The sequence below is a fragment of the Pavona decussata genome, unplaced genomic scaffold (genome assembly GCF_977016875.1).
Source record: "Pavona decussata unplaced genomic scaffold, jaPavDecu1.1 SCAFFOLD_233, whole genome shotgun sequence".
In the NCBI taxonomy this organism is placed as follows: domain Eukaryota; kingdom Metazoa; phylum Cnidaria; class Anthozoa; order Scleractinia; family Agariciidae; genus Pavona; species Pavona decussata.
Window position 1 is genome coordinate 2216761 of NW_028145638.1, and position 25788 is coordinate 2242548.

Below are 25788 nucleotides of genomic sequence, written 5' to 3' on the forward strand. Positions count from 1 at the left end.
AAGAATGGAAAACTACTAAGAGCCTTCATAAATAGTTCTTTCCGCAAGCCAATATTTTTCCTTTTGCAAATCTACTGTTCAGCTAATTCAACGGGACAAATAACATATGGTCGATGGCTGGTGAGATCCCTCAAGAATTTGTGCCAGTGAGATGATCTTTTCATGTTGTTAAACAATAAAAATACGAACAATGTCGAAACTCACTCTTGTAATATTTTATGATTGGTTTACTGGGGTTTATCTATTGTTCGGTGTTGGGAAGCGGTACAACATATACGTTATTTACGGGAATATTCGAGTCAAAGGGATAAAAACATTTAAAAGTTCAATGGTTTGTCCTTCTATTTATGTTTTAGTATAATGCTGATCTAGCTCTGATCAAATGTTGTTTTCTCCTGGTATAGATTTGGTATAAGCAGGTGTTCTGTTTTGGATTGTTTCCCAGGAAATTGATCCTTCTACCAAATATGTTTAAAATAAGTTTTTCCTCAAGAACAATACATTGTTTACATAAGATCAAACCGTAATTTATTGTATCTGACCTTAAGTTAACCTTTCGCTGGCATTTGCCTGGAAATGGCCATCCTTCTTGTTTTTTATCGTTTTCTAGTAAAGGTATTCAGTGTTTCTTACCGAATCTATACCAGCCGATATCTTATTATTTAAGTTAGTTTTTACTGTATTTATTTTAATAAAAATAATCTTTAGATCTTTTCATTTGAAGGTGACTGTCAATGTCAATACTTTTTGTTCTGTAACCACGTACTGTATCTTTAATAAGGTAGCTGAAAGTTGTAAACATGTACACCTTAATTTATGGAAATAGGCGTGGACTTGTAGTACCGCCTTTCTTCTCGGAAAGTTGTTGTTTTACAACAAGAACACTGAACACTGCCTGAAACTTCATCCGAGTATGTTACAAACTAGTGATTGTGAATGTGTAGTTTTTTATCGATACAAATATTCACTGTAATTTTTATATTTCTCCCGTTGCTTTATTTTGGTTGGACATATCGAAGAACCTAGTGAAAATCTTGAAAGGACGGTACATTTCTCACTGTAAATAAAGGGAAGGTACTCATTTCCAATTCCAACACTAACCAATCATAGAAGGGCTTACGTAAGCCTATGTTAGTAGTTGATGAGTTTTTGACAGTAGGTTGTCAATCATACTCCAACCAACATAAAAGCAACGCGAGAAGTTCTTCGTCAGAGAATGTTGTAGCTGAGCTTTAGAGTGAACTAGCAAAATACAAGCAGCCATTGAACCACAATTGTGTGTGTCTACTGAATTCAACTCGCTGAATTAACTGAGCTGATTCCCCTTGGTTAGACGCTAAGGCTAATCTAACAATGTTCCCTGACTCATCAATAGCTCAAAATCTTGAGCCCCTCCTAGACATGATATGACTGTCTATCTCCACAACCTTTCAACTCTCTGTTTATTCTGTTATCTATGACATTTGCAACATTTATCAGTGCACCAAGCGCTGCAAAACAAGCTATAAATAAGTGTATGGATATAGATGGCGACTTCTTACGTTTAAAGCAAATTTATTCCAAAGCTAAGACTTCATTCAATTTTGATGTGTTTATTTGTTTGTTTGTTTTAAAATCTCGTAAAAAAAATGGCTCTCTTGGTACGGGCGAAAGAATCAACTAAAAGAATTAACGAATCGTTTAAAGTTTAAAAGTGTAAATGGTTTACAAGCAGCGATTCTCTCAGAATGGTACAATAGATTGACTTCAACTTGATGCTGGCCGTTCAATGTGAGTTTCTTTAATTCAACAAACTTTTTTGCACAAAGTTCCATTATTTTCATCATGTCCTCATAATCTGCCTCTTAGTCTTCTTATGTATCTTCTGCGGTGCTTCATCCAATTATAACTCCAGTTATGTTTCTGTCAATCTATTTCAGAAAAGCAAAATAAATTAATCAAAAAATATCCTCACTACGCACACAGATAAGTTTTCAACCAGTATTGAGTTAGGAAAAGTACGTTTGTAGCCCACGTGGCAGTTATTGGAGGGATGGTGAAAATTAGAGTTTGTGTATTATTCCCTAAAGTGGAAAGCGGTCTTCGGAGCGAGGTAATGTCTATTTTGTCTAACATTCCCTTCAGCAAGGGTAAGGGCTGGTAAGTATTGACCAAGCGTGAATCTGACAATGACAATTTCTGTTAGTACAGTTGCGTTGCCGTTTTAGCCAAGGTTATGTATACCCAGGTGTGATGTCACAAGGCATTGAATGACCTATGTTGCTAAGAAAATGGTTGGAGGACAATGTCAGTTACTTTAAGTAACACTTTCATTGAAGTACCTAGATGCACTTTCACACATGCAAGCCCAAAAATGAAGGTTGCAGTTTTGTTAAAAGTTACAACACTATAGTGTACACTGTGATTACACGTAATTACAAGTCTGGCTACAGATGGCGAAGATAGAAGTGGGTTGTAACTTGAAAAAAACGGCCAACTTTTTCAAGTCCTCTTGTGTCTTTGAAAAATTGCTAAAAATTGAAAACTTGACATCTTCTTTTTATTGGTGTTTTTGGGGGCATTTCACAAACAGAAATAGGTACTTAGATTCAGTTGCAGCACAATTCTTGATCAAAACACATAAAAATCCCCATGATATAGCCCCTTTAAAATGGATTGACTTTTCATAATTAACTTACTGCTCTCTGTAAGGTAGTGAATTGTCTATAATGCATTTACAATAGTTTGGTTAGATAGGAACTACTGCCGAACACTTACAACTACTGTTTATTTGATCTCACTACTTTGTCTTAAGTAGCTTCCATGTTTGAACTTACCTGTTCAGCTAATTCTTGATCCCAATTTCATCCATCTGCCCTTAATCTACATAAAATCAGAAATATCAAGAAACTTAATTGTTACCATGATAAGAAGATGATAATGATGATGATGATTAAGATTGGTTATTATTATTTCAGAGTGGCCTATCTGAATAGACAGGTTATTTTTCATCAACAATGATTGAATTCTTGACTTGACAAAGCAGACAAAGTGCACCAAATGGCCTAAGGAAAACAAACCCTGCAGTCTTTTATTTTGCCTCTTGTAGATTATAAAGTTATTTCCTTTTTTTTATTGTAAAACAGTCTACATGATTTCCTTTTCCGAGTATGCCTGTTTCACTTACCGAATAATACAGCATTCTCGGTCTAGATGTAGGTGAAAACTTTTATTTGCTCAGTATACAGAGAAATTCAGGTTGCATAAATCCCAAGCTGTTTAACATGATTTTTGTCTTTGCTGTTCAAGAGTAGGACAGTTTCATGCAGCACATGCACAGTTCACTAAAAGTTGAGACTGACCATAAAAAGAGAACTGGTCAATTTCTTATGGATGTCTGCATGTATAAAAGATAGAAACTTTAGTACACTTGGAAGTGAAGAACTTTAGAAAAGTGAGTGACCTAGCTGAAAAATAATTTATAAAGGAATATTTAAGTTATTAAATCTGAAGATCATAGCATGAAAACATTTTTAAAAAATATAGCTAAAAACCTATTTGGTATACATAATAAACACACAAGAATAATATTATTATTCTGACTTGTATTGTATTAACAGTGATCAGTATCAAATTTCCCCTAGTAATATCAATGCTTATTCCACCCCTGAGGTCATGAGAATTAAGGATATGATAACCCAAAATGAAATTTCTTGATATTTTAATAACGTCTCCCAAGTACTTTTATAGGAAAAGTATGGGAAAAAGGTAGGAGAATTTGTTCTTTGATATTAAGGGTTAATTATTCCAGTGTTGGTTTGTGTTATTGGCATTCTTCCCAATATTATACAGTTGCACAGCATTCTATCTAAAAAAGGTGACCACCCAAGGTTGTCTTCTGGCCAATCTTCTGATAATAAGTTTACCAAAAATACATGTATTTAGTCTATCAATAGGTCAATTAATATCCACAAACTTACAGGGCCCCTATGGATACCAGCCTTGCTGCTGATTGGGCCACCCTGTAAAGATAAAGTTTATTAGCCCAACCCAAGGGAGTATCATTATTTGATCTAGGGTTGGGGTTTGAAGTTATTTGATATTGGTCAAGCTCTTTTTTACCAGTCAGACAATTTACATTACCCTAGCTACATATACCCTGTCTCCTGAAGTTCAGTTTCTTGTTTAAAGAATTCATGATGTTCTATCTGGAAAAAAAAGTATCCGGTTTTTTTCACAGAAAATCTTCAGTGAATAAGTCAAACTGTTCGTTGACTTTGATTTTACAGATAGCCTCAAAAATCTCTAGCCTCCCACACAGTCGTTTTGAGGGGACTCGTATTACCTCGTAATACGAGTCCCCTAAAAACGACTGCGTGGGAGGCTACAAAAATCTCTGGACTCATTAAAAATTCTTGACTCATGTTTCATGTAAATCAAACTTACAACTTGTTGTGCATGACATATAAAATATTGTAGGATTGTGAAACATATTTTAAAATCCTATATGTATGACAGTCATAGTTGTAGGCAATGGGCATGTTGAATGACGAGAGTTGTGTACAATTTTTTTCATGACGTGAGCAGCGCACAAAAAAGAAATTGCATGCAACAGTCATAAGCAAAAGCTGTACTGTCTAAATTGGCCTTAAAAAATAAAGCGCCTCTAGCACTCATTCTACTGAAGATTTTGCGGGCTATAATAAATTCAAATTTTTACAGTACAAGTGTATTGAGTGACCTCCATTGCTTTTCATTGTGATCAGGATCATTGACAAAAATTGCCATCACAGCGCAGTCAGTGTTCTTACAATTTTACCCAGTCACCTTGAAATGCATGGGTTGTTGTTAGGAAGTGCTGCTTTCTTGCACAAGAAACTTATGCAACACAAATCTCTTTGCTGAAGGCAACAATTATTATTTTATTGTAAACTTTGGGAACATATTTGTTCTTTCAACAGGGCTAATGAAGTTTGGTTGGTCTAAATAGATTGTTCCCAAATTTTATGATTTTTATTACTTAAGAGTACAGAATCTTAAATTTTATTAGTACTACAAAAGTTGTTATTGAGATCACTACACAGTACATCTCCAGAACAATGGCTGCCAAGTAGACTAACAGCCTGTTTACATGGAGCACTTCTCATTCTGGGACAAGTTCAGCTTGGTGTCCAGTCATTTCCATGATGTTGTTTACATGGTTTTGCTCTCAGATTAGCTCATCCCAGAATTATTTCACCCGTGTTTAACAGTGTAAGGACTGGCATGAACTGTGACAAACGTTTTCAGACTGCAGAAATCATGTCAAGCCTTTGAGGTCTCTATTAAGTCCAAACTTTTGGCCTAGTCACTCTGGTTTTCTGTCATTAGACCGGTTTTGACAGTGCACATATCATTTTTAAAATAAATTAAAAACTGAAAGCCAAAAATGAGCCCACTGCACCAAGGCAAAACAATTTCTTATAAGCTTGAGAGCCTCGATGGAGTAATGTTTTGAATCTATGCTTAATAAGACTTCATCACACACCTCCACTTTTAGAATGCTAAAGCAAACACACTTTGAGGAATACTTGACAGCTTAAACATGGAATTAAAAGTCAGAGTTAAAAGCAAAGAAATCATTATTTGCTAACTGACTTATGATGTATTATTCTCGAAAGTGACACAGGCACACTCGGAAAAAAGAAATCTGAGTGCTCCTATCAGGAGTTGAGCCTAAGACCTTCCGAATACTAGTTCAGATGCTCTACCACTGAGCTACAGGAGACTCATAGGAGCAAAGGCCATTAAACTAGGTTCATGGGGCAAATATCCTTCATACTGCTAGGATTTGAATGTTGAACGTGTGGTATATTGGCCTAAGCTCCCACGAGTCTCCTATAGCTCAGTGGTAGAGCATCTGAACTAGTAATCGGAAGGTCTTAGGTTCGACTCCTGATCGGAGCACTTGGATTTCTTTTTTCTGAGCATGCCTGTGTCACTTTCTAGAATAATACATCAATTTCTCATTCATTCACTAGGCTTGAAAGATACCATCACATTTATTTCAAATAATCATTCTGCCTTTGAAAAACAATTGAAGGGCTGAGAGCATAACCGACTTATGTCGAATTTTAGCCCGGTTTTCGATTTCGCTCGGATTTGTCCGAATTTTTGCTCTCCCAGGTTTAAAAAACATTTCGCGGTTTTACAACCGTGCACAAAACTCCTTGAGAAAACCAAACACGAACAGCGCAAAAACCACTTGCTTACGATTTCTCTCTTGTTAATTCTACCACAGAACTTTACTTCTCTCTCCCACCCCCTCCCCCTATGCAATGACAACTGAAAACAGATGGAAAAACCACTCACTTACTGTTTCTCTCTTCGTAATTCTACCACAGTTACTTCTCCCTCCCCCCCTCCCCCTTATGCAATGTTGATTTGGAAGGTGATGCTTGCCAGGAGACTGTTCGTGACCTAGAAAACAACACTGAGTTGGGGGGGGGGGGATGTGGTGGTTTGCTTGTTTACCAGTGAACGCGCTTGGAAGGGTAATGTTGTTAGAGATGTCGTCCACGTCGTACTCGTCGGTTAAGAGGACTCGGACCGCGCGTTCTGGTTATAAGGTGACCGTGCCTATTTGGGAAGCGGAAACATTGTAAAGTAAGTTATGGCTTGCGGTCAGCCAAGTCGTATGGTGCATATTTTTGCTTTGTGCATTAACGATGTCAAGAAAGTTACTTTTTAGCCGTAGGTTAAGTGTGGCGCAAATAGCTTTAGCGTGATTTCACCAAAATGCTAGCTCCAATTTTGTGTTTTCCCTTCGAGGCGATAGAACCAACTAGTGGCTGTAACGTTTCACTTAACCGTTAGGGAAAATAACTGCACTTCATACAAAGACCGCTCTCTTGAAAGCCAGTAAAGCCGTAAGTCACGCAGTGCGTGACATAGAACTTAGTTTTCTTTCAATGCGTAACAGTTCTCGCCCTCAGTTCTTGCTTATTCAAATCGTGTTGCAGGGAAGGAAATGGCTTGTTTCGAGATAAGTTTTCTCTCAATGAAAAACCGATTTGTTGCCCTTCTATTCTACCCCTTTTGATCACAGCAAAAGTGCATCTTAGTACTTTGGCAACAGTTCTCATCCATGTCGCAATAGAGAAATTAATAGAATTTTGAATTATTTTTACGTAATGGGGTGAGAACTGTTCGAAAATAGATTTTCTCTGTGAAACACATTTAGGAAAGCATTTCAACATGGTGATCAAATGATAAACAAAGCATTTATGTGCTGCTAAAGGTAATACATTGCCAGCGAACATATAAAAATGACTTTTTAGTGGTGAGAACTGTGGCCAAGAAATGTGCTGACATTTTGATGACGTATTGTATCTGTTGTGCGTTTCTTACATTCCTGTCACGCATGTAGTAGTTTGTAACAGAATCAAATAAAAGCATAACAGAATTCTTTTCGTTTCTCCCGCGAGAAAGACCGCTTTTGTGTCCCATGGTTCAAAGACCACAAGTTTATATTTAATACAAATATTAATACTCAATGCATTGTCCTTTTGGTCATCCATATTGACTATCATGTTATCGATTTTTCTTTAGAAGATGGTAACTATTCCCAATATGAAACACAAATCGGCGGAAAAAAACACTGGACAATGTTTTTCAATCGAATTGAAGTTCACATGCAAAAATTCGGACAAATCCAAGCAAAATCGAAAAACGGGCTGAAATTCGACATAGGTCCGTTATGCTCCCAGCCCTTCAATTGACTGATTCTTTGTGTTCCTAAATTACAGCTTTTCCATAAGTTTTGAAAGAAGTGCATAGTTCTGGTGAGGAAATGCCTTTCAAAATGATTCACACAACAATTCAAATGACTTGCGTGTACCTTTACTCAACAGTGAAAATTGAAGGCCTCAGTGGTATCGAGATGGAAGCAGTTACTGATATCTGAATTCCAAAATTTTCCATTTAGGGGAAGCTTGTTGCTGTTGTTGGGTAAACACTAATTTGAAGCCATAGGACTTGGCCTGAATTTGAAGGGTGTCTCAGAAACAGATACTGGTTACAAACATTTTGCCATAACAATATCAGGCTGCAGTGACCAGATACTCCTAAAATGCACAATTAGCCATCAAACAAGGCAAACAAACACTTCAGTAAAAGGCTTGAAAGCCATAAATATTTAACACAAGTTGAAAATAATCCTTTGGTGACAACAACTAGTTTAGAAACAAAAAACACTAATAGCATAATTTTCAAGGTCACAGTGGTGCTAGGTCCTGTTAATAATAAAATCTGGCTGTGTGTCACCTAACTCAGCACTAAAGAAAAGTTTTAAAATGCCTAAATACCATTGAATTGAATTTACGATAGCGGTGCGGTAGATCACCCCAAACAGATAAAATTAGTATATACCACACAAGTGAATAGTACTTCTCGCATGTACTGATTGGCTAGTTTGGAGGTCATTAGCCAAGTACTACCCGTTTCGCCATGGTTACTCAATAAACAAGGTGGCTGTTAAAAAAATACATAAATGGCAACAACTGTAGGAACTAAACAAGTGTCTCCAAAAGTTTTATTTGTCTGCAAGGAAGTGAGACAGAACTTTCTACTGCATGAGAAATTGCTTACCACGTGGTGTGCAAGATTTTTTAAATTTCATACCATTTTGTCAGTATTATCTGAATAAATATTGTCAGAAATAAAATAATTTTGTGGTCCACTGGTTATTCAGCTTGTGTGGTATATACTAAAACAATTATTCACCTCAGTGTCGGTGAAAGTGATGGATATTTACCTCACCGCTTTGCGGCTGGGTAAATATCCATCACTATTCACCTCCACTTCGGTGAATGATCAACTATCACCAGTCTTAACAATTAACATTTTGTATTTGTAAAATTTAGCTTTTGGTTGATCATCAATGTTGTGACAGGACGCTAAGTCCCAAAATGATCTTTAAGGGGGTCTGAGCTTTTCCAGGGTCTGAGGTCTGAGTTTTTCAGACACCCTGAATTTGAAACTACAGTATATCCAAGCAAATATGAGCATACTCCATAAAACACAATTTCTGCAGAGCCTTTCTTTCTTCCTGTGGAGTTAAGAAAAGCTCTGCCAGCAGGGTACGTGGTTTCCAGCAAGGACAAGATGGAAATAATTTTGGGTCAGATAAAGTTTATCATGCATGGTGAGATGACTTTCATCCTGCCCAGGGGCATGGTCAATCAGCAAGTTTTTATTGTTCTCGAGCTGAAGTCGAACTTATGATACTTGTAAAACCAGGAAAACGTGCATCAGGTAATAAAGTGTTCCGCAGTTTAAGTTCCACAGAACCATTGCACAGATCTCGAAATTAAAACTAGCACATCTAGCAAAAGGACGACAGCTTTGCGTCAGCCATCCGGGTTTCAACTGGCATCGAATGTAGTTTACAGTACAAAGAAAAGTCCTGCAAAACACTGCACGAAAATAATACAAAGGCTGCTTACCTGCAATTCACGAGTCATCTCGCGATGGTTCAGTTCAGTTCGTGTTTAGTTCAAAATGGCGACTTCTTAATGCTTATCGCCGGCGAAAGTCGACCAAGTTGATCCCCTCCCTTGTCAAAATAATCACAGAGGACACGATCACAACGCAGTTTCATTGGTGGAAAGAAGAACGTTCATTATTGGTTACAAGGTGAGAAGACATACCCGCCACGAAGACCAAACTGCAACGCTACAGGGGTTAAGGTGGAAAAACACAAAAAGCATGCGCGAACTCTGCGTGAGCACTGGGCACCAAAAGTTTCAAAAATGGCGGCAATTTTAATTTTCTTATTTTCAACAATTTACTACGCTACCGCAGATATCTCGGTAAGTAGCGATAATTATCCCACACAAGAAGATAGCTGCAGATGTAACCTTGCTGTGGTTCGATTTTCTTAGGGCTTCTTAGAATTTTAGAAAGATTTTCAAACCATCATTGTTCCCGCGGCGTGTAAACAAATCGCCTCTACGGGTCTGTTATTGTCATGGACCTTTTTACAAAAGGCGACTATATAAGCAAACCCCTGAATATTTAAGGTCGAGAGCTCAACCCTGGGTAGAAAAATAGTCAATCGTTAACTACCGAGTTTGCCAAAGTATATAACTGTTTGCCAGAGCGGACTTTTAATTTTTTTCGCAAGGATCTGATTATCGGTGTCGAGGGAGCAATTTCATGAGATGCGTTACTTTCAGTACTTTCGATCTCTTAGTATATTGTACAGCTTTATTTCCTTTAGTTTAGTTTATGCCTCTTCAATACATTGTTTATTTCTTTTTGTCTTTCACTGCCCGCCTCGATTAGCTTTCGCTACTTGCGGTCCAGTATAATTAGCTAAAAGTTGATCATGATAAACACAATAATTCATTAAAAAAAGTTTGTTTTTGACACGGTGTGTGCATCTATCTAGTAGGCTCAGGTCAATTATACAACTGATGTGTAACAGTATTTATCTGCACAGGTCAACTGAAGGCAGGAAAAATATCTTTAATCACGGAAACTTCCCAAATAATCCCTTTAGTCACTGTGCTTAGCGGAGATTTTGAATTTCTTTCACAAAGCCTTCCGTGGTCGCACTCTTGCCATCATTCACTCGTCGCACAATTTTGTTTTTAAAAACGAAAAAATAAATAAATAAATAAATAAATAAATGCATCCAGCGAGTAGAGGTTGACCAGTTGCAACTTTTTACATGGAATTTTATTCACCGGCAATTTCAGTTGTGCTGACAGCAAATTGAATTGTCTTGTAATGAGGAACATAGAGAATTAAATAGAGATAAAGCTCGGGTAGCATAGTTACAAAAGAAGTGTCCCTTTGCTGCGTTTATAGTCATGTACCGGAACCAGTACCGCAAGTCCAGTTTTCGTTCTTGTCCTTACACGGTGTTGGTAAAATGCTCGGTCCGATTTTATAGCATTTTCGATGAAATTGGACAAAACGTAGATGGTAAAATGTAGTTTAACCACAAAAGCCACTGCTCAACAATACAGAATCGAACGGCGGCATTTTCAATTCACTTGCGCCCGCGAACGGATATGCGCAGAAAAATTGCGCAGAGCGTTTTTCCGCTCTGAAAGGTTGGGGTTGGGTTCGTTAGGTTTTTCATAATCTCGTACCCAGATCTCCCACGGTCAGGCGGAGGGGAGATCACATTTCGACATTCCCGAACATCGGGGTACGAGATTAGGTTTTTCAAACCTGCAGTGAGGTCTTGGTACAAGATTAGGGTTAGAGTTAACCGCGAAGACCCTAGGAAGAAGGTTGAACTAGAGAACAACAACAACAACAATAGTAGCAGCAGCAAATCTTTAATGTTATAACTCAAAGTGTGAACTTACAACTTGGAGTCTCTTTACTTCTATCAGTGCGAACCCTTCAACCCTTACTATCCCATACATTAAAGCCACAATTCACAAGCCTTGCTTCAAAACGAAGTATTATCACAAAGAAATATGTCAGTTTCCGTCTACTTAATGCATGATGGACATTAGAAATGTTTTTGACAGATCCCAGGCCCCAGTTGTTCAAAGGCCGGATAACTTTATCCGCTGGATAAGGCACTCTTCAGCGTCTAAAGTATACTTCACGTTAAATGTTGTCCAAGGTTTTCATACATTCCCCAACTAGGCAGTGGTTAGAGTGTGCATATTCGCTTGTGCACGAGGAAATACTGAAATCTTTGCACAAATTGAAACTGTCGGATAGTGACTTATCCACTGGATAAAGTTATCCGGCCTTTGAACAACTGGGGCCAGGTTGATCAATAATATTGAATATCGAGAAATTAAAATATCTCAGTAGAACGACTTCAAGGACTTAGCGTCCCGAGTCTTTGAGCAAGTCAGAGAGAAAGTGGTATTTAATGATAGAGCAGTTTTCAATTGACTGTAGAAAGCAATTTCACGTTTGCTTTGAGTTTTGCTTTACTGGACTCTTTGATTGGTTGGTAAAGCTCGCGCCATTTTCTCAACCAATGCGAAGCCAAACCAAAACCAATCGTGATAGGTCGCACACGTTTTCCTGCGCTTGACGCCGGTCCATGCATTTACGTCTAGTTCTGATTGGCTGATTGCCTTGTCTACATCTGTTGTGATTGGCCAGAGAAATTACTTTGGTTTCGGTTTTACAACACACAATCGAAAACCGCTCTATTCAATGTGAGTTCAGCGATTGGTGGGTGCTGCTTCTTAGGGAAATTTATGGCTTATCTTGTACAATGGAAGCCAAAGCCTTATTGTACTCGTTGATTTTGTCATTCATTTTTGACAGACATGTACCTTCAGGGGAGAAAGGCTTAGAGATATCCTTAGCTGCTACAAAGCATTGGAAAAATTCCAAAAACTTCTGAATTAAGATCTGCTGATTGGGAATCGCAGACCTTCCCGCCTTTTTGTAATCGAGCCACGCTTTTGTCAGGGCTTCAGGATCAATGACTTTGTTAAAGGGCGAGGGCGGCACGGCGAGGCGCGGAAGTATCTTTAGCTCATACATTATTTTGATGGCGTTAAACACTCTCCACATGTATTTACTCATCTTCAGGAAACACACTGCTATGGCATCGTTTTTACAGTGATTGTACTCCTTGACAGCGTCTCCCCAGTTTTCAATCATGGAGACCCAAAGGTCGTTATTGGTAAGAGGTCTCGTGCCACCCATCTGGATTGTACCAACAACATGGCGTATGGCTCCTCGGGTGTGGTAAGCTTCTGCGGCATAGATCAAAGCCTCGGCAAGCTTTCCTTCAGGATAACAAAGAGCAAAAACAGGTTAGTAATGGAAAAACGCAGCTAGTTTCCCGCTTTTGTTATTCAGCAGAAGTTCTTTTGTGTGAAACAATTCAGCAACCGTCTTACGTCATAAAATCCAAGATGGCAGCGCCCGGGAAATTTAAAAGCGAAAATAGGCGATACTTATCAAATCATGTTTGCCCGACACTGAAATATTATTTCCATGCCATGACATTTTCAACAATTTAATGTCAATATTATTCGAGAGTGGAGGTTTCCTTTAACCGCGGGCAAACGTTTTCCGTAAGTCTGTGAGTTTACTTTAACAAATGGTAAACGCCTCAGTGAGTTACGAATGCAGGCGAGAGGTTGCTAAGAACGAAAGAAGCGTAAGACTTGTGCCAGTACCTAGCAAATCCTCAATATTTTTCAGTGTATACCCTCCTTGTTTGGACATATCTTCCACGCGTTTCTGGTAGACATCGTTGTGGTCTTTTCGGCTCGGCCTTTTTCCATCAGTTCCCAGTTTAAATGGAACCTGTTTATTTAAATCCGCGAAATGCTTCAGCCAGTCAACCAGGTCTTTCTTCGACTGAACTGCCTTTATCTCCTTCTCAGCTCCTGCTTTCAATACTTCAAAAAAGCGTTCGTTGTACTTGAACACCTTGTAGTAAGCACTCGCTACCTCCTGCATTTTGTATCTCACAGTATTTTCTTCCTTCTCCACGTTTTTAGCAAAACCGGGGTTCGGAAAATCGGCAAACAAATACGGCATGGCGTATTCGAGTGTGAATGCGTACACGTTGGTGTCAAAAACGAGCTCTGAAGGTTTTCCAAATCCAGTTTTGGGATTTTGGAAATACTCATTAAATTTTTTCGTAAGAATCCCAGCATCTCTGCCAACGAGTCCGACATCGTAGTCTGAAGTACAGGATGCAGTTCCGTAAGGCGTTGGATAACAGACTCCAGATGCTGGGATCGATATTTTCTTTCCAGAGTTCGAGCAAGGAATCAGCTTTCCACCGCTCATTAAATACAAAACATGGGTAACATAGAGGTACCTCGCCGCTGTGATGTACAAGAGATCAGTACATTGACTCCCTTGGCGAAATTGTGGGCTGTTTTTAGTTACTTCCCAATCGTTGTTTCGTTTAAAGAATCTCTCCACTCGTTCAGCATCGCTCTTGAATTGAGGCGTTCCAAGAAGTCCTTCAAAAGTAGGCTGTTCGATCCACAGGTCTTTCGACGCATGTTTCTTAAACTTGTAGCCATCTACAATTTTCTCTTTTATCCAACGGATATCATCTGCATTCGGGTCGCTCAAAGGGGAATTACGTGGAACCGTTAATCTGTGGAAAATGGAAAATTAATGTTCAGATAAAGGTCCTAGAGGATCTTTTTCCATGATTAACATTTACATGTTTTGTTTTTTAAAACACTACCAGGACAAAGAACTCGTAACACTTTAAGCCCAATATCAACCTATATATTTTCCTCATTGTCTCTCCATATTTCTCATCCCACTAGTTGAGAGAATTTGTTCAAAATCAAGACATTCAATCTTTGGTGATCGTTTCCTTTATTCTCATAACTTGCACATTTGATAAAGTATGGACGTTTTAAGGAGAAATTAACTGCTGATCACTATTGGGACTGCCGTTCTGTGTCTCGTCACGCAACGTTCCTTCCCAGGAGGAGCGTCGCGTGACGAAACACAGAACGGCTGCGAGGGAGACTAGTTAAAGTCCCGTTTACACACGCGATTTTTGTACACTTTTCGTCGCCCGTTTTGAATGAAGCATTTCTTGCACTATAGAAAGTTTGACAACCTAGTTGCAGTTTTAAATTGCGTTCTTGGACTAACACGGCCGATTTGGACACGATTTATCGCTGAGGGGTTTCCAACAATGTTGAAACCTGATGCAAACTTGCAGGATTTCTGGTTTAATTTACATGTGCAATTTGGAGGCACAGTTCTTCCGTGACAAAACTGTTACCAACGGAGGTGCGACAAAACTTGCATCAATCGCCTAATATCTATTAAACATGTTTTTGAAAAGGTTCGATAGCTACTTGATCAATCGATGCGCTACGGGTATTGTAGCCATATTGCTCAGAGATTAAAGGTCAAGGGAAAACGAGGAAATTTTATCATAATTTCGGATAGTCGTAAAATAGCAAGTAGGTATTAAGTTTAACAATGTACGTTAGGAAATTTCATTAAAATGAGACTTACGCAATGGGGAGTTATCGGTGCATCAGAGGAACAGCATTAATTATGCAAACAGCCTTGAGAAAATTAAGTAACAAATGGGGACTTAAACTGAATACCAGGGGTTTTTACCAGACACGCATACGTGGAAAGATCAGCCGAATTCTGATGCAAAAAAGCTAGATAGACGTCTAAGATAGCGTACTCAGACAGCGATGCGATAAAAACTGCCATGAGCGACATCTCTTCTCGTTTTGGCACGGGCGCATTTTTCTTGCCCCCTTCCCCTCCCTCCTATCTCAAAGGCTGGAATTGGCCAGGCCCAAGAGTCAAACAGTGACTTCGACCGGAAACGAAACACGCACAAGAAAAGCCTCTGATACTCAAGAGCATAGTACATACGTCTCGTCATGTACTCCATTGGAAGGTACTCCCTGGAGAGGTGCTCCTTGGATAGGTGCTCCTTGGATAGGTCCTCCTTGGATAGGTCCTCCTTGGAGAGGTTCTCTTCCGGGAGGTGCCCATTTGGGACGAAGTACTTGATTGATACCTGCTTCCTTGAATTTTCCTTTGAGAGCCGCGTCCCTGGGAGGTACTTCGACAGGTTCAATTTCATCACTTGAGGACCAATCTGGCTGCCGTTGTAGAATGTCTTCAGCTTCGTATATCGGGTAGAGTTCGTCACACAACTAACACGTAAGACATAAACAAATTTTTTTTATGCTAAAAATAACTCACTCACTCACTCATTCGTCGTCGTCATTCCGAGCGGTACATAAGGCCTCTATCAGGCTTACTGGCATTTCAGTCCCGCAAGCTCCCAAGACAACGAAAGCCCGTCTTCCCAAGTGAGCTTTCAGTAACATTTTCTTTGTTAGGCAGTGTTGCTTTCCCTGTGCTGTCATCGCGGTCAAGCGTAAAAAACATAGAAAAATCATTAAAGATAGGTTTTTACCCTTAGAACTTAAAGCTGATAATTTTGAGATCTCGAAGATAAGTTTTTTTGCGAGTCTGTGAGTTTACTGAATTATTTTATGACTTACTTAAACATTTCAAGTTTTTTCAAAGTGAAGTATATAGAGACCGATCTGCAATGCATTGTGTTTGTTAACTGTTAACGTTTGCCACGCCGATTCACCTAATAGTTCTAAAATTTTTTTAGTAAATCACAGTATGATTTATTAAACTCACAGATGCGCAAAAAAACTTATCATCCGTTGAGATCTCGAAGTGAAAACCTTATCTTTAACAAACTTTTCGTTTTTTGTTTTTTTGTTTTTTGCTACGCGCTTTTAGGTCTTAGCTTCGACTGTATTCAGCTTATCTCCCACCTTAATTTCATAGCCCTTTATCTTACAGACTATCCTTACCGCCTGCCCATGAAACGACATGAAGAACAAGAACATCCGAAGAGTCCATTCAGTTGGCATTTTTGGAAGTGTCTGAAATTCAAATGCATTCAGGAATTTAAAATTGTGATTTTGCAGACAATAACAAGATTTCATTATTATTATTATTGTTATAATTATTATTATTATTATTATTATTATTATTATTATTATTATTATTATTATTATTATTAATATTACTATTATTATTATTATTATTGTTATTATTATTATTGTTTTGCCACACAAAGAAATTACAAACAAGAAATAACAAGATGATTGAAATTAATTTACAAAGAAAAAGTGGCGAAGAGACCGAAAAGATTCAAGAAATCTTATGCGTAATTTTTAGATAATAAAAGTGGTAGTAAGAAGAGGAAGAAGAAGAAGAAGAAGAAGACAAAAACATTGTATGCAAAAAGGAAAATATGAAAACATCATAACAGATGAGGATTGCAAAATACCGAAAATTAGTAAATGAAAGCAACGAATATTATTTGTCACTGGTTCTTTTTAATCCTAGTTAAAATTTTTTGCTAAACATGTTTCTCATCCGGAGAGGATTCATTTTTCTGGGTTAAAGAACGGATGAATTGCTGATTAATAAGAAGCTCTACAAGAAGCGTTCGGCGGGCATTTCTACGGTTATTTTCGCCATATTTTGTTACAAAAGATATTGAGATTTTTGTGACTCGTGAAGTGAGATTTCACTGAACTTCCAGTCGCCGGCTGTCTTGGTAGAATTCCATACTGCTACCACTGATATCAAACAACCCTCGGAGGATTGTTTGATGAATTTATGATCAGATTATATAATTGAAGAACCAATTGGCTAATGTAAACTCTTTGGAATTGCAAATTGATATATTTTTTTGTAGTAGTCTGAGTTAAGACGAATAGATCCGTAAATCAATGAAACAAAACTAGTGTATTTAGCAAGAAAATGTTGACCGAGAACAATATACACAAGGACAGCAACGAGAAGACTTGTGTTAGCTGAAAATTTTAGTTGTAAACAGTTTTAGGTGACATTTTACAATTTTCCAATTTTCAGCGAGCTGTTGTTTGCTTTACGGAAATGAGTAACGGCCATTATTTCGCATATTTGCTCCTCCGAAAAACAAAAGGAGTAAGTCCTCCAGTGTTACAAAATTCTGAGGTGACATTTTGCCGAAGAAAACTTTAGAATTTCTGTCAAAGCAAAGAACCAAAGAACCAATGTAAATTAATTAAGGGCATATTTACCTCTGAGGTGTAGAAAGGAAAGCCTTCTTTGATTAAGGTTTGTTAACGAAGAGGGCAGCAAGTTCGATCGGATTTCGATAAAATATAGACTGATTCCGATTTAGATGTAGAGGGGTTCTCGTTGTTAAGTAACTTTATAGAGATACTTTCAGACCGGCTGCCAACTGGACTAGACGTTCAATGACAACGCAGTGAGGTGTTTGGATTCATTAGCTGAAGAGGGAGGATACACAGGTGGTCGAGTGGTGAGGTCAGCTACTTAAGATCACATTTGGTAATTAAGGGGCAGTTACACCTGAACGCCACTTGTCCGCCACTTGACATGGCTTTAATGGAAATATCTCGTTCGCGTTTCAAGGAATCCAAAAACCCTATCATCATATCGTGAATCTGTGTTGTGGGGTATTTTGTGAATTTTTGGGTGATTTTTAGGTATATTTGGGAGGAGTAGTTTTTCTAGAAAGATTGGTAAAATTAAGAGAAATAAGAAATATTGAAGATTTAGTGAATTTTTAAAATTGGAATTTGTAGTTAATAATTAATAGACGGATACCAAGTTAGTCCACTAGCAACCTGCAGTGCTCTTGCGTGGGTATCAACTGTCTGTTAGTGTTCTTAAAACCTCTTCAAATTTCATTCAAATTTAGGTGTAACGCCCCCTTAACTGTGGTAAAAGGCCTTAACTATTACGAAAAGAATTAGGTAGACCAACTCTCAATACTCAGTTTTGAGAGTTGGTCTACCTAATTCTTTGTGGTGCATGGCAAGACGCTTTTGTTGTTTATTAAAGCTATAACTGAGACGAAGTAAACTTAACTTTATTGTGGTAAACTTAACTTTAACATAGCGAAAATAAGGTTAAGTCAGCCTTCAATCTCTCGCCGCACCAGTGATCACATGAGTGATCACCTATCGATTTAGCATGCCAATCATAGTTAGGGTGAGTACTCCTAATGGATCACATGCTAACCGCTGTTAAATGCAAACGATTTAAGCTATAACTGAGACGAGGTGAACTTAACTTTATTATGGTAAACTTAACTTTCCTTTAGCAAAAATCTGAGGTTAAGTCAGCCTTCAATCTTTCGCCGCACCAGTGACCACACAAGTGATCACCCATCGATTTAGCATGCCAATCTTAGTTAGGCTAAGTACTCCTAAAGCCAGCGACACACCTGGCGATTATATACGCCGATCGCCGCGATCGGCGGAAATCGCCAGGTGTGCCCGGTGCGGCGATTGCGATTTTTGCCGATCGCCGCGATCGGCGTATAAAATCGCCGATATCTGGCATGTAATGTCAGATATCGGCGATTAAATTCGCCGGCATTTGCCAAGTGTGCCCGTGCCCGCGATTTTCTACGCTCATCGCTGCGAATTGCCAGTAAAGGCAATCAATCAGGTTGGGCGATTTTATCACATGAACAATGCTGAAGTCCCACATCGCCGTGATCGGTGAAAAAAATCGCCAGGTGTGTTCCGCATCAATCGGTGGCGAACATCGCTTGCGATTTTCGCTGGTGATCAAATTCGCCGCGATCAGAGTATAAAATCGCCAGGTGTGTCGCCGGCTTAATGGATCACATGCTAACCGCTGTCAAACGTAAACAATAAGAGAAACCGGTGAGATGACAAGTTTTGTGAGTCTGTGAGTCAGTTTACTAAAGAAAAACGTGCTTCGGGCACTTTACATTCTTCAGAACTGGCCAGCCAGACCGTTGAATTCAGGTAAAGGGAATGTATTTGAAGGAAAAGTTTTATGCTATTCCTTTGAATTTCTTCAAAATAGCGCGTACAAGTTTTGGAGTGATTATTTTTCAAAATGTGGAAGTCCATTTATATCCTTTGTTGATTTCATTTCGATAAATTGTAAGATAAACTAGTATCGATAAATTGGATATTTATTGATAAAATCGATAACGCTAATTGATAATTATCGATTACGCACAACGAACCCTTTTATCAATTTTTATCGATTTTCGATATGTTTAACTAATTTCTGTCGATTTTTATCGAATATTATCAATTTTCCATTTTATCGATTTGCTACCCCGGGTTTTACATAAATTCAATTATTGTGCTTGGGTTTCTTGACTTTCTTCTGTTCGCCGAGCCCCTTAGTCTTTATAAAATGTCTCTTTGTCTTGTAAGCCTTACTTTAATATCCACTTAAACCATTAACCACGTTACAGTAAGCTTACTTACAAACAGAAAGATTTTACAAGCTTACCCGTTCGCCTTGCCTGTTTACATGTAGCTCCGCTAGCTAGCTGCAGTGTAGTATTGCAGTTCTGCAGGGCGAGCTCTGCTAGCTTTCAGCTCTCTAACGGTAAACCAGCACACTGAAAGGCAAACTAGATGATTTAAGTTTATCTATATATGCAAAAGTACAAAAATATTGCTAACAGCGGGAACATAAAAGCGCAGTTGTAAAGTTTACTGACCTTTTTCCTATCACATGTTCAACGATTCTTGCCAAGAGATGGACGAAAAAACCGGTTCCAAACTTGGGAAATGACACGCAACTCGCGCGTTGTTCGCGCAACTGGAAACTTGTACCCAGATCTCCCGGGGTTAGGAGAAGGAGAGGGTTAGGGAAAGCCCTGGGAACGAGGTTGGGGTTGAGTTAGAGTTCGTTAGGTTAAAACCTGCAGTGAGGTCTTGGTACAAGATTAGGGTTAGAGTTAACCGCGAAGACCCTAGGAAGAAGGGTTGGGCTAGAGAACAACAACAACAATAGTAGCAGCAGCAAATCTTTAATGTTATAACTCAAAGTGTAAACTTACAACTTGGAGTCTCTTTACTTCTATCAGTGCGAACCCTTCAACCCTTACTATCCTATAAATTAAAGCCACATTTCACAAGCCTTGCTTCAAAACGAAGTATTATCACAAAGAAATATGTCAGTTTCCGTCTACTCAATGCATGATGGACATTAGAAATGTCTTTGACAGATCCCAGGTTGATCAATAATATTAAATACAGAGAAGTTAAAGTATCTCAGTAGAACGACTTCGAGGACTTAGCGTCCCGAGTTTTGAGCAAGTCAGAGAGAAAGTGGTATTTAATGGTAGAGCAGTTTTCAATTGACTGTCGAAAGTAATTTCACGTTTGCTTTGAGTTTTGCTTTACTGGACTCTTTGATTGGTTGGTAAAGCTCGCGCCATTTTCTCAACCAATGCGAAGCCAAACCAAAACCAATCGTGATAGGTCGCACACGTTTTCCTGCGCTTGACGCCGGTCCATGCATTTACGTCTAGTTCTGATTGGCTGATTGCGTTGTCTACATCTGTTGTGATTGGCCAGAGAAATTACTTTGGTTTCGGTTTTACAACACACAATCGAAAACCGCTCTATTCAATGTGAGTTCAGCGATTGGTGGGTGCTGCTTCTTAGGGAAATTTATGGCTTATCTTGTACAACAGAAGCCAAAGCCTTATTGTACTCGTTAATTTTGGCATTCATCTTTGCCAGACATGTACCTTCAGGGGAGAAAGGCTTAGAGATATCCTTAACTGCTACAAAGCATTGGAAAGATTCCAAAAACTTCTGAATTAAGATCTGCTGATTGGGAATCGCAGACCTTCCCGCCTTTTTGTAATCGAGCCACGCTTTTGTCAAGGCTTCGGGATCAATGACTTTGTTAAAGGGTAGCACGAATTTCGGAAGTATGCCTCGGTCGTACATTATTTTGGTGGCGTTGAACACTCTCCACATGTATTTGCTCATCTTCAGGAAACACACTGCTATGGCATCGTTTTTACAGTGATTGTACTCCTTGACAGCGTCTCCCCAGTTTTCAATCATGGAGACCCAAAGGTCGTTATTGGTAAGAGGTCTCGTGCCACCCATCTGGATTTGGCGTATGGCTCCTCGGGTGTGGTAAGCTTCTGCGGCATAGATCAAAGCCTCGGCAAGCTTTCCTTCAGGATAAAAAAGAGCACAAACAGGTTAGCCATGGAAAAACGCAGCCAGTTCGCCGCTTTTGTTATTCAGCAGAAGTTCTTTTGTGTGAAACAATTGAGCAACCGTATTACGCCATGAAATCCAAGATGGCGGCGCCCGGGAAGTTTAAAAGCGAAAAAAGGCGATAATCATGCAAATCATGTTTTGTTCGACACTGAAATATTATTTCCATGTCTTCCAACGAAATTTCAAATTTAAGTAGATTGTATTTTCAACAATTTAACTTTAATATGTTTCGAGAGTGGAGGTTTCCTTTAACCCCGGGCAAACGTTTCTCGCAAGTCTGTGAGTTTACTAAATTAACAAATGGTAACTAACGCCTCAGTGAGTTACGAATGTAGGAGAGAGGTTGCTAAGAACGAAAGACTGAGTGTAAGACTTGTGCCAGTACCTAACAAATCCTTGATATTTTTTAGTGTATAGCCTCCTTGTTTAGACATATCTTCCACACGTTTCTGGTAGACATTGTTGTGGTCTTTTCGGCTCGGCCACTTTCCATTTCCCAGTTTCATTGGAACCTCCTCTCTATTTAAATCCTCGAAACGCTTCAGCCAGAAAACGAGGTCTTTCTTCGCCTGAACTGCCTTTATCTCCTTCTCAGCTCCTTCTTTCAATACTTCAAAAAAGCCTTTGTTGTACTTGAACACCTTGTAGTAAGCGCTTGCTACCTCCTGCATTCTGTATTTCACAGTTTTTTCTTCCTTCTCCACGTTTTTAGCAAAGTCGGGGTTCGGAAAACCGGTAAACAAATGGGGCATGGCGTATTCAAGTGTGAATGGGTACACGTTGGTGTCAAAAACAAGCTCTGAAGGTTTTCCAAAAGGTTCGCGATTTTGGAAATACTCATTAAAATTCTTCGTAAGAATCCCAGCATCTCTGCCAACGAGTCCGACATCGTAGTCTGAAGTACAGGATGCAGTTCCGTAAGGCTTTGGATAACATACTCCAGATGCTGGGATCGATATTTTCCTCCTATCCGTCGCAGAGTTCGAACAAGGAATCAGCTTTCCACCGCTCTTTAAATACAAAACATAGGTAACATATAGGTATCTCGCCGCTGTTATATACAAAAGATCAGTACATTTACTCCCTTGGCGAAATTGTGGGCTGTTTTTAGTTACTTCCCAATCATTGTTTCGTTTAAAGAATTCCTCCACTCGTTTAGCATCGCTCTTGAATTGCGGAGTTCCAAGAAGTCCTCCAAAATCAGGCTGTCCGATCCACAGGTCTTTCGTCGGATCTTTCTTAAACTTGTAGCCATCTACAATATTCTTCTTTATCCAACGGATATCATCTGCATTCTCGTCACTCAAAGGGAAAGTACGTGGAACCAGTAATCTGTGGAAAATGGAAAATTAATGTTCAGATGAAGGTCCTAGAGTATCTTTTTCCATGATTAACATTTACATGTTTTGTTTTTTAAAACACTACCAGGACAAAGAACTCGTAACACTTTAAGAGCTAAGATCAACATGCATCTTCCCATCATTGTCTCTCCATATTTCTCATCCCACTAGTTGAGAGAATTTGTTTAAAATCAAGACATTCAATCTTTGTGATCGTTTCTTCTATTCTCATGACTTGCAAATTTGATAAAGTATGGACGTTTTAAGGAGAAATTAGCTTCTGATCACAATTGGAACTGAAATAATTAAACGCCCGTTTACTTACGCGATTTTTGTGCGCTTTTCGTCGCAAGTTTTGAATGCAGCTTTTCTTGCGCTAAAGAAAGTTTGGCAACCTAGTTGCAGTTTTAAATTGCGTTTTTGGAATAGCGCGGCTAATTTCGACACGACTTATCGCAGAGGGGCTTCCAACAATATTATTGTTGAAACCTGATGCAAACTTGCAGGATTTCTGGTTTAATTTACACTTTTAATTTGGAGTCACAGTTCTTCCGTGACAAACCTCTTACCAACAGAGATGCGACAAAACTTGCATTAATCGCCTAGTATCTATTAAATATGTTTTTGAAAAGGTTCAATTGATAGCTTCTTGATCAATCGATTCACTACGGGTATTGTAGCCATGTTGCAGTCAGAGATTAATTGAAGGTCAATTAGGGAAAACGAGGAAATTTTAACATTATATAGATAGTCCTAAAATAGCAAGTAGGTATAAAGTTTAACAATGCACGTTAGGAAATTTCATTAAAATGAGAGTTACGTATTGGGGAGTTATTGGTTTCATCAGAGGAACATCATTACTTATGCGAACAGCCTTGAGAAAATTAAGTAATAAAGGCGGACTTAGACTGAATACCAGAGGTTTTTACCACACTCGCATACGTGGGAAGATCAGCCGAAGTCTGATGCAACAAAGATAGACGTCTAAGATAACGTGCTCAGACAGCGGTGTGATAAAAACCGCCATGCAAGCGAAAGTAATCTCTTCTCGTTTTGTCACGGGTGCAGTTTTTCTTGCCCCTTCCCCCCCCCCCCCCTGTCCCCCCCATCTCAAGGCCTGGAATAGGCCAGGCCAAAGAGTCAAACAGTGACTTCGACCGGAAACGAAACACGCACAAGAAAAGCCTCTGGTACCCAGAGCATAGTACATACGTCTCGTAATGTACTCCATTAGAGGGTACTCCTTTCAGAGATGCTCGTTGGAGAGGTGCTCCTTGGAGGGGTACCCCTTTAGGGGGTACTCCTTTGAGAGGTGCTTGTTGGGGAGGTACTCCCTGGTGAGGTGTTCCTTGGAGGGGTACTCCTTTAGGAAGTACTTCTTTGAGAGGTGCTTGTTGGGGAGGTACTCCCTTGAGAGGTACTCCTTGGATAGGTCCTCCTTGGAGAGGTTGTCTTCTGGGAGGTGCCCATTTGGGACGAGGGACTTGATTGATACCTGTTCCCTTGAATTTTCCTTTAAGAGTCTCTTTCCTGGGAGGTACTTCGACAGGTTCAATTTCATCACTTGAGGACCATTCTGGCTGTCGCTGGAGAATGTCTTCAGCTTTGTATACCGGGTGGAGTTCGTCACACAACTAACACATAAGACACACAAATAAAGTTTTTTATGCTAAAAATAACTCACTCACTCATTCGTCGTCGTCATTCCAAGAGGCACATAAGGCCTCTATCAAGCTTACTGGCATCACATTTCGGCAAGCTCCCAAGACAACGAAAGCCTGTCTTCCCAAGTGAGGTTTCAGTAACATTTTCTTTGCTAAGCAGTGTTGCTCTCCCTGTGCTGTCATCGCGGTCAAACGTAAAAAAAAATTTGAAAAATCCGTTTAAGATAGGTTTTTACCTTTAGAACTTAGCGCGGGCTCATTTTCCCGAACAGCGGCTGGTAATCGAGCCTATTCTGTACCCGGCAACCGGAAATGTCGAGTACCTCCGGAGGTACTCGACTGTCCGTTTGTTCCTGAAATTTTCGTTTGATCCGCGCGTCATATTTGCATTCAACTGGCTTAACCGAACCTTTTGGCTAAATGGAAAGCAACCGAAAAAAATGACACGCACCGTTCATGTATTGCTGTTTGTCATGTGATTTCTTGTTATGTCGATTCAAACTTCATGTCATACTATGTCATGTCAGACATCACGCCATGTCATACAAATGTCATGTCATTCTATGTCATGTCACACGTGATATCAAACGTCAGGTCATACTATCTCATGTCACACGTCATGTCACGTCATACAAATGTCATGTCATACAATGTCGTGTCATATCACGCACCATGTCATACTAATTCAAACCATCGAACTGTTGAGTCATATTATGTCATGTCACACGTCGTGTCGTGTTATACAAATGCCATCTTCTGTCGCGTCACTTCACTTCATTTTAGTTGCACTTCATTTCATTTTATGCTACGGGTCTTAAGTCATGTCTTAGCTTCGACTGTATTCAGCTTATCTCCCAGCTTTACTTTATAGCCCGTTATCTTACAGACTATCCTTACTGCCTGTACATTCAGGAATTTAAACTTGTGGGTTTGCAAACAATAACAACATTTTATTATTATTATTATTATTATTATTATTATTATTATTATTATTATTATTATTATTATTATTATTATTATTATTATTATTATTATTATTATTATTATTATTATTGTTTTGCCACACAAAGAAATTACAAACAAGAAATAACAAAATGATTGAAATTAATTTACAAAGAAAAAGTGGCGAAGAGACCGAAAAGATTCAAGAAATCTTATGCGTAATTTTTAGATAATAATAGTGGTAGTAATAATAATAATAATATTAATAAGAAGAAGAAGAAGAAGAAGAAGAAG

The 25788-nt window shown here is 38.9% G+C and overlaps 2 protein-coding genes and 2 long non-coding RNA genes across 4 annotated transcripts; 1 reads left to right on the plus strand and 3 right to left on the minus strand.

The window, feature by feature from the left end:
• Positions 1-1424: 1424 nt before the first annotated feature.
• LOC146458344 (uncharacterized) lies at positions 1425-9683 on the minus strand. The gene is made up of 3 exons (XR_014858236.1): positions 9465-9683; positions 2817-2862; positions 1425-1910 (listed from the first exon to the last, which is right to left on the minus strand). It is a non-coding gene; the product is annotated as an uncharacterized LOC146458344 (long non-coding RNA).
• Positions 3664-8122, plus strand: LOC146458345 (uncharacterized). Its single transcript, XR_014858237.1, has 2 exons — positions 3664-4558; positions 4773-8122. It is a non-coding gene; the product is annotated as an uncharacterized LOC146458345 (long non-coding RNA).
• Positions 9684-11296: 1613 nt separating the features above from the next.
• On the minus strand, positions 11297-17060 carry LOC146458346 (uncharacterized). The gene is made up of 5 exons (XM_085090557.1): positions 17048-17060; positions 16314-16385; positions 15346-15632; positions 13140-14080; positions 11297-12743 (listed from the first exon to the last, which is right to left on the minus strand). The coding sequence occupies exons 2-5, from the start codon at positions 16371-16373 to the stop codon at positions 12202-12204; spliced, it is 1830 nt and encodes a 609-aa protein (XP_084946683.1). The 5' UTR covers positions 16374-16385; positions 17048-17060; the 3' UTR covers positions 11297-12201.
• Positions 17061-20655: 3595 nt separating this feature from the next.
• On the minus strand, positions 20656-24735 carry LOC146458347 (uncharacterized). Its single transcript, XM_085090876.1, has 4 exons — positions 24628-24735; positions 24101-24522; positions 21934-22880; positions 20656-21499 (listed from the first exon to the last, which is right to left on the minus strand). The coding sequence occupies exons 1-4, from the start codon at positions 24733-24735 to the stop codon at positions 20979-20981; spliced, it is 1998 nt and encodes a 665-aa protein (XP_084947002.1). The 3' UTR covers positions 20656-20978.
• Positions 24736-25788: the final 1053 nt, after the last annotated feature.

Bases quoted from the DNA above. Each gene is read 5' to 3' on its own strand.
- LOC146458346 (XM_085090557.1), bottom strand. From the start codon at position 16,373: ATGCCAACTGAATGGACTCTTCGGATGTTCTTGTTCTTCATGTCGTTT. The intron at 15,633-16,313 runs GTAAGGATAGTC...CTTACGTGTTAG, and splicing joins TGTCGTTTCATGGGCAGGCG to TTGTGTGACGAACTCTACCC. The intron at 14,081-15,345 runs GTATGTACTATG...CATTTTCCACAG, and splicing joins AATGGAGTACATGACGAGAC to ATTAACGGTTCCACGTAATT.
- LOC146458347 (XM_085090876.1), bottom strand. From the start codon at position 24,735: ATGACAGCACAGGGAGAGCAACACTGCTTAGCAAAGAAAATGTTACTG. The intron at 24,523-24,627 runs GTAAGCTTGATA...CTTATGTGTTAG, and splicing joins CTTGCCGAAATGTGATGCCA to TTGTGTGACGAACTCCACCC. The intron at 22,881-24,100 runs GTATGTACTATG...CATTTTCCACAG, and splicing joins AATGGAGTACATTACGAGAC to ATTACTGGTTCCACGTACTT.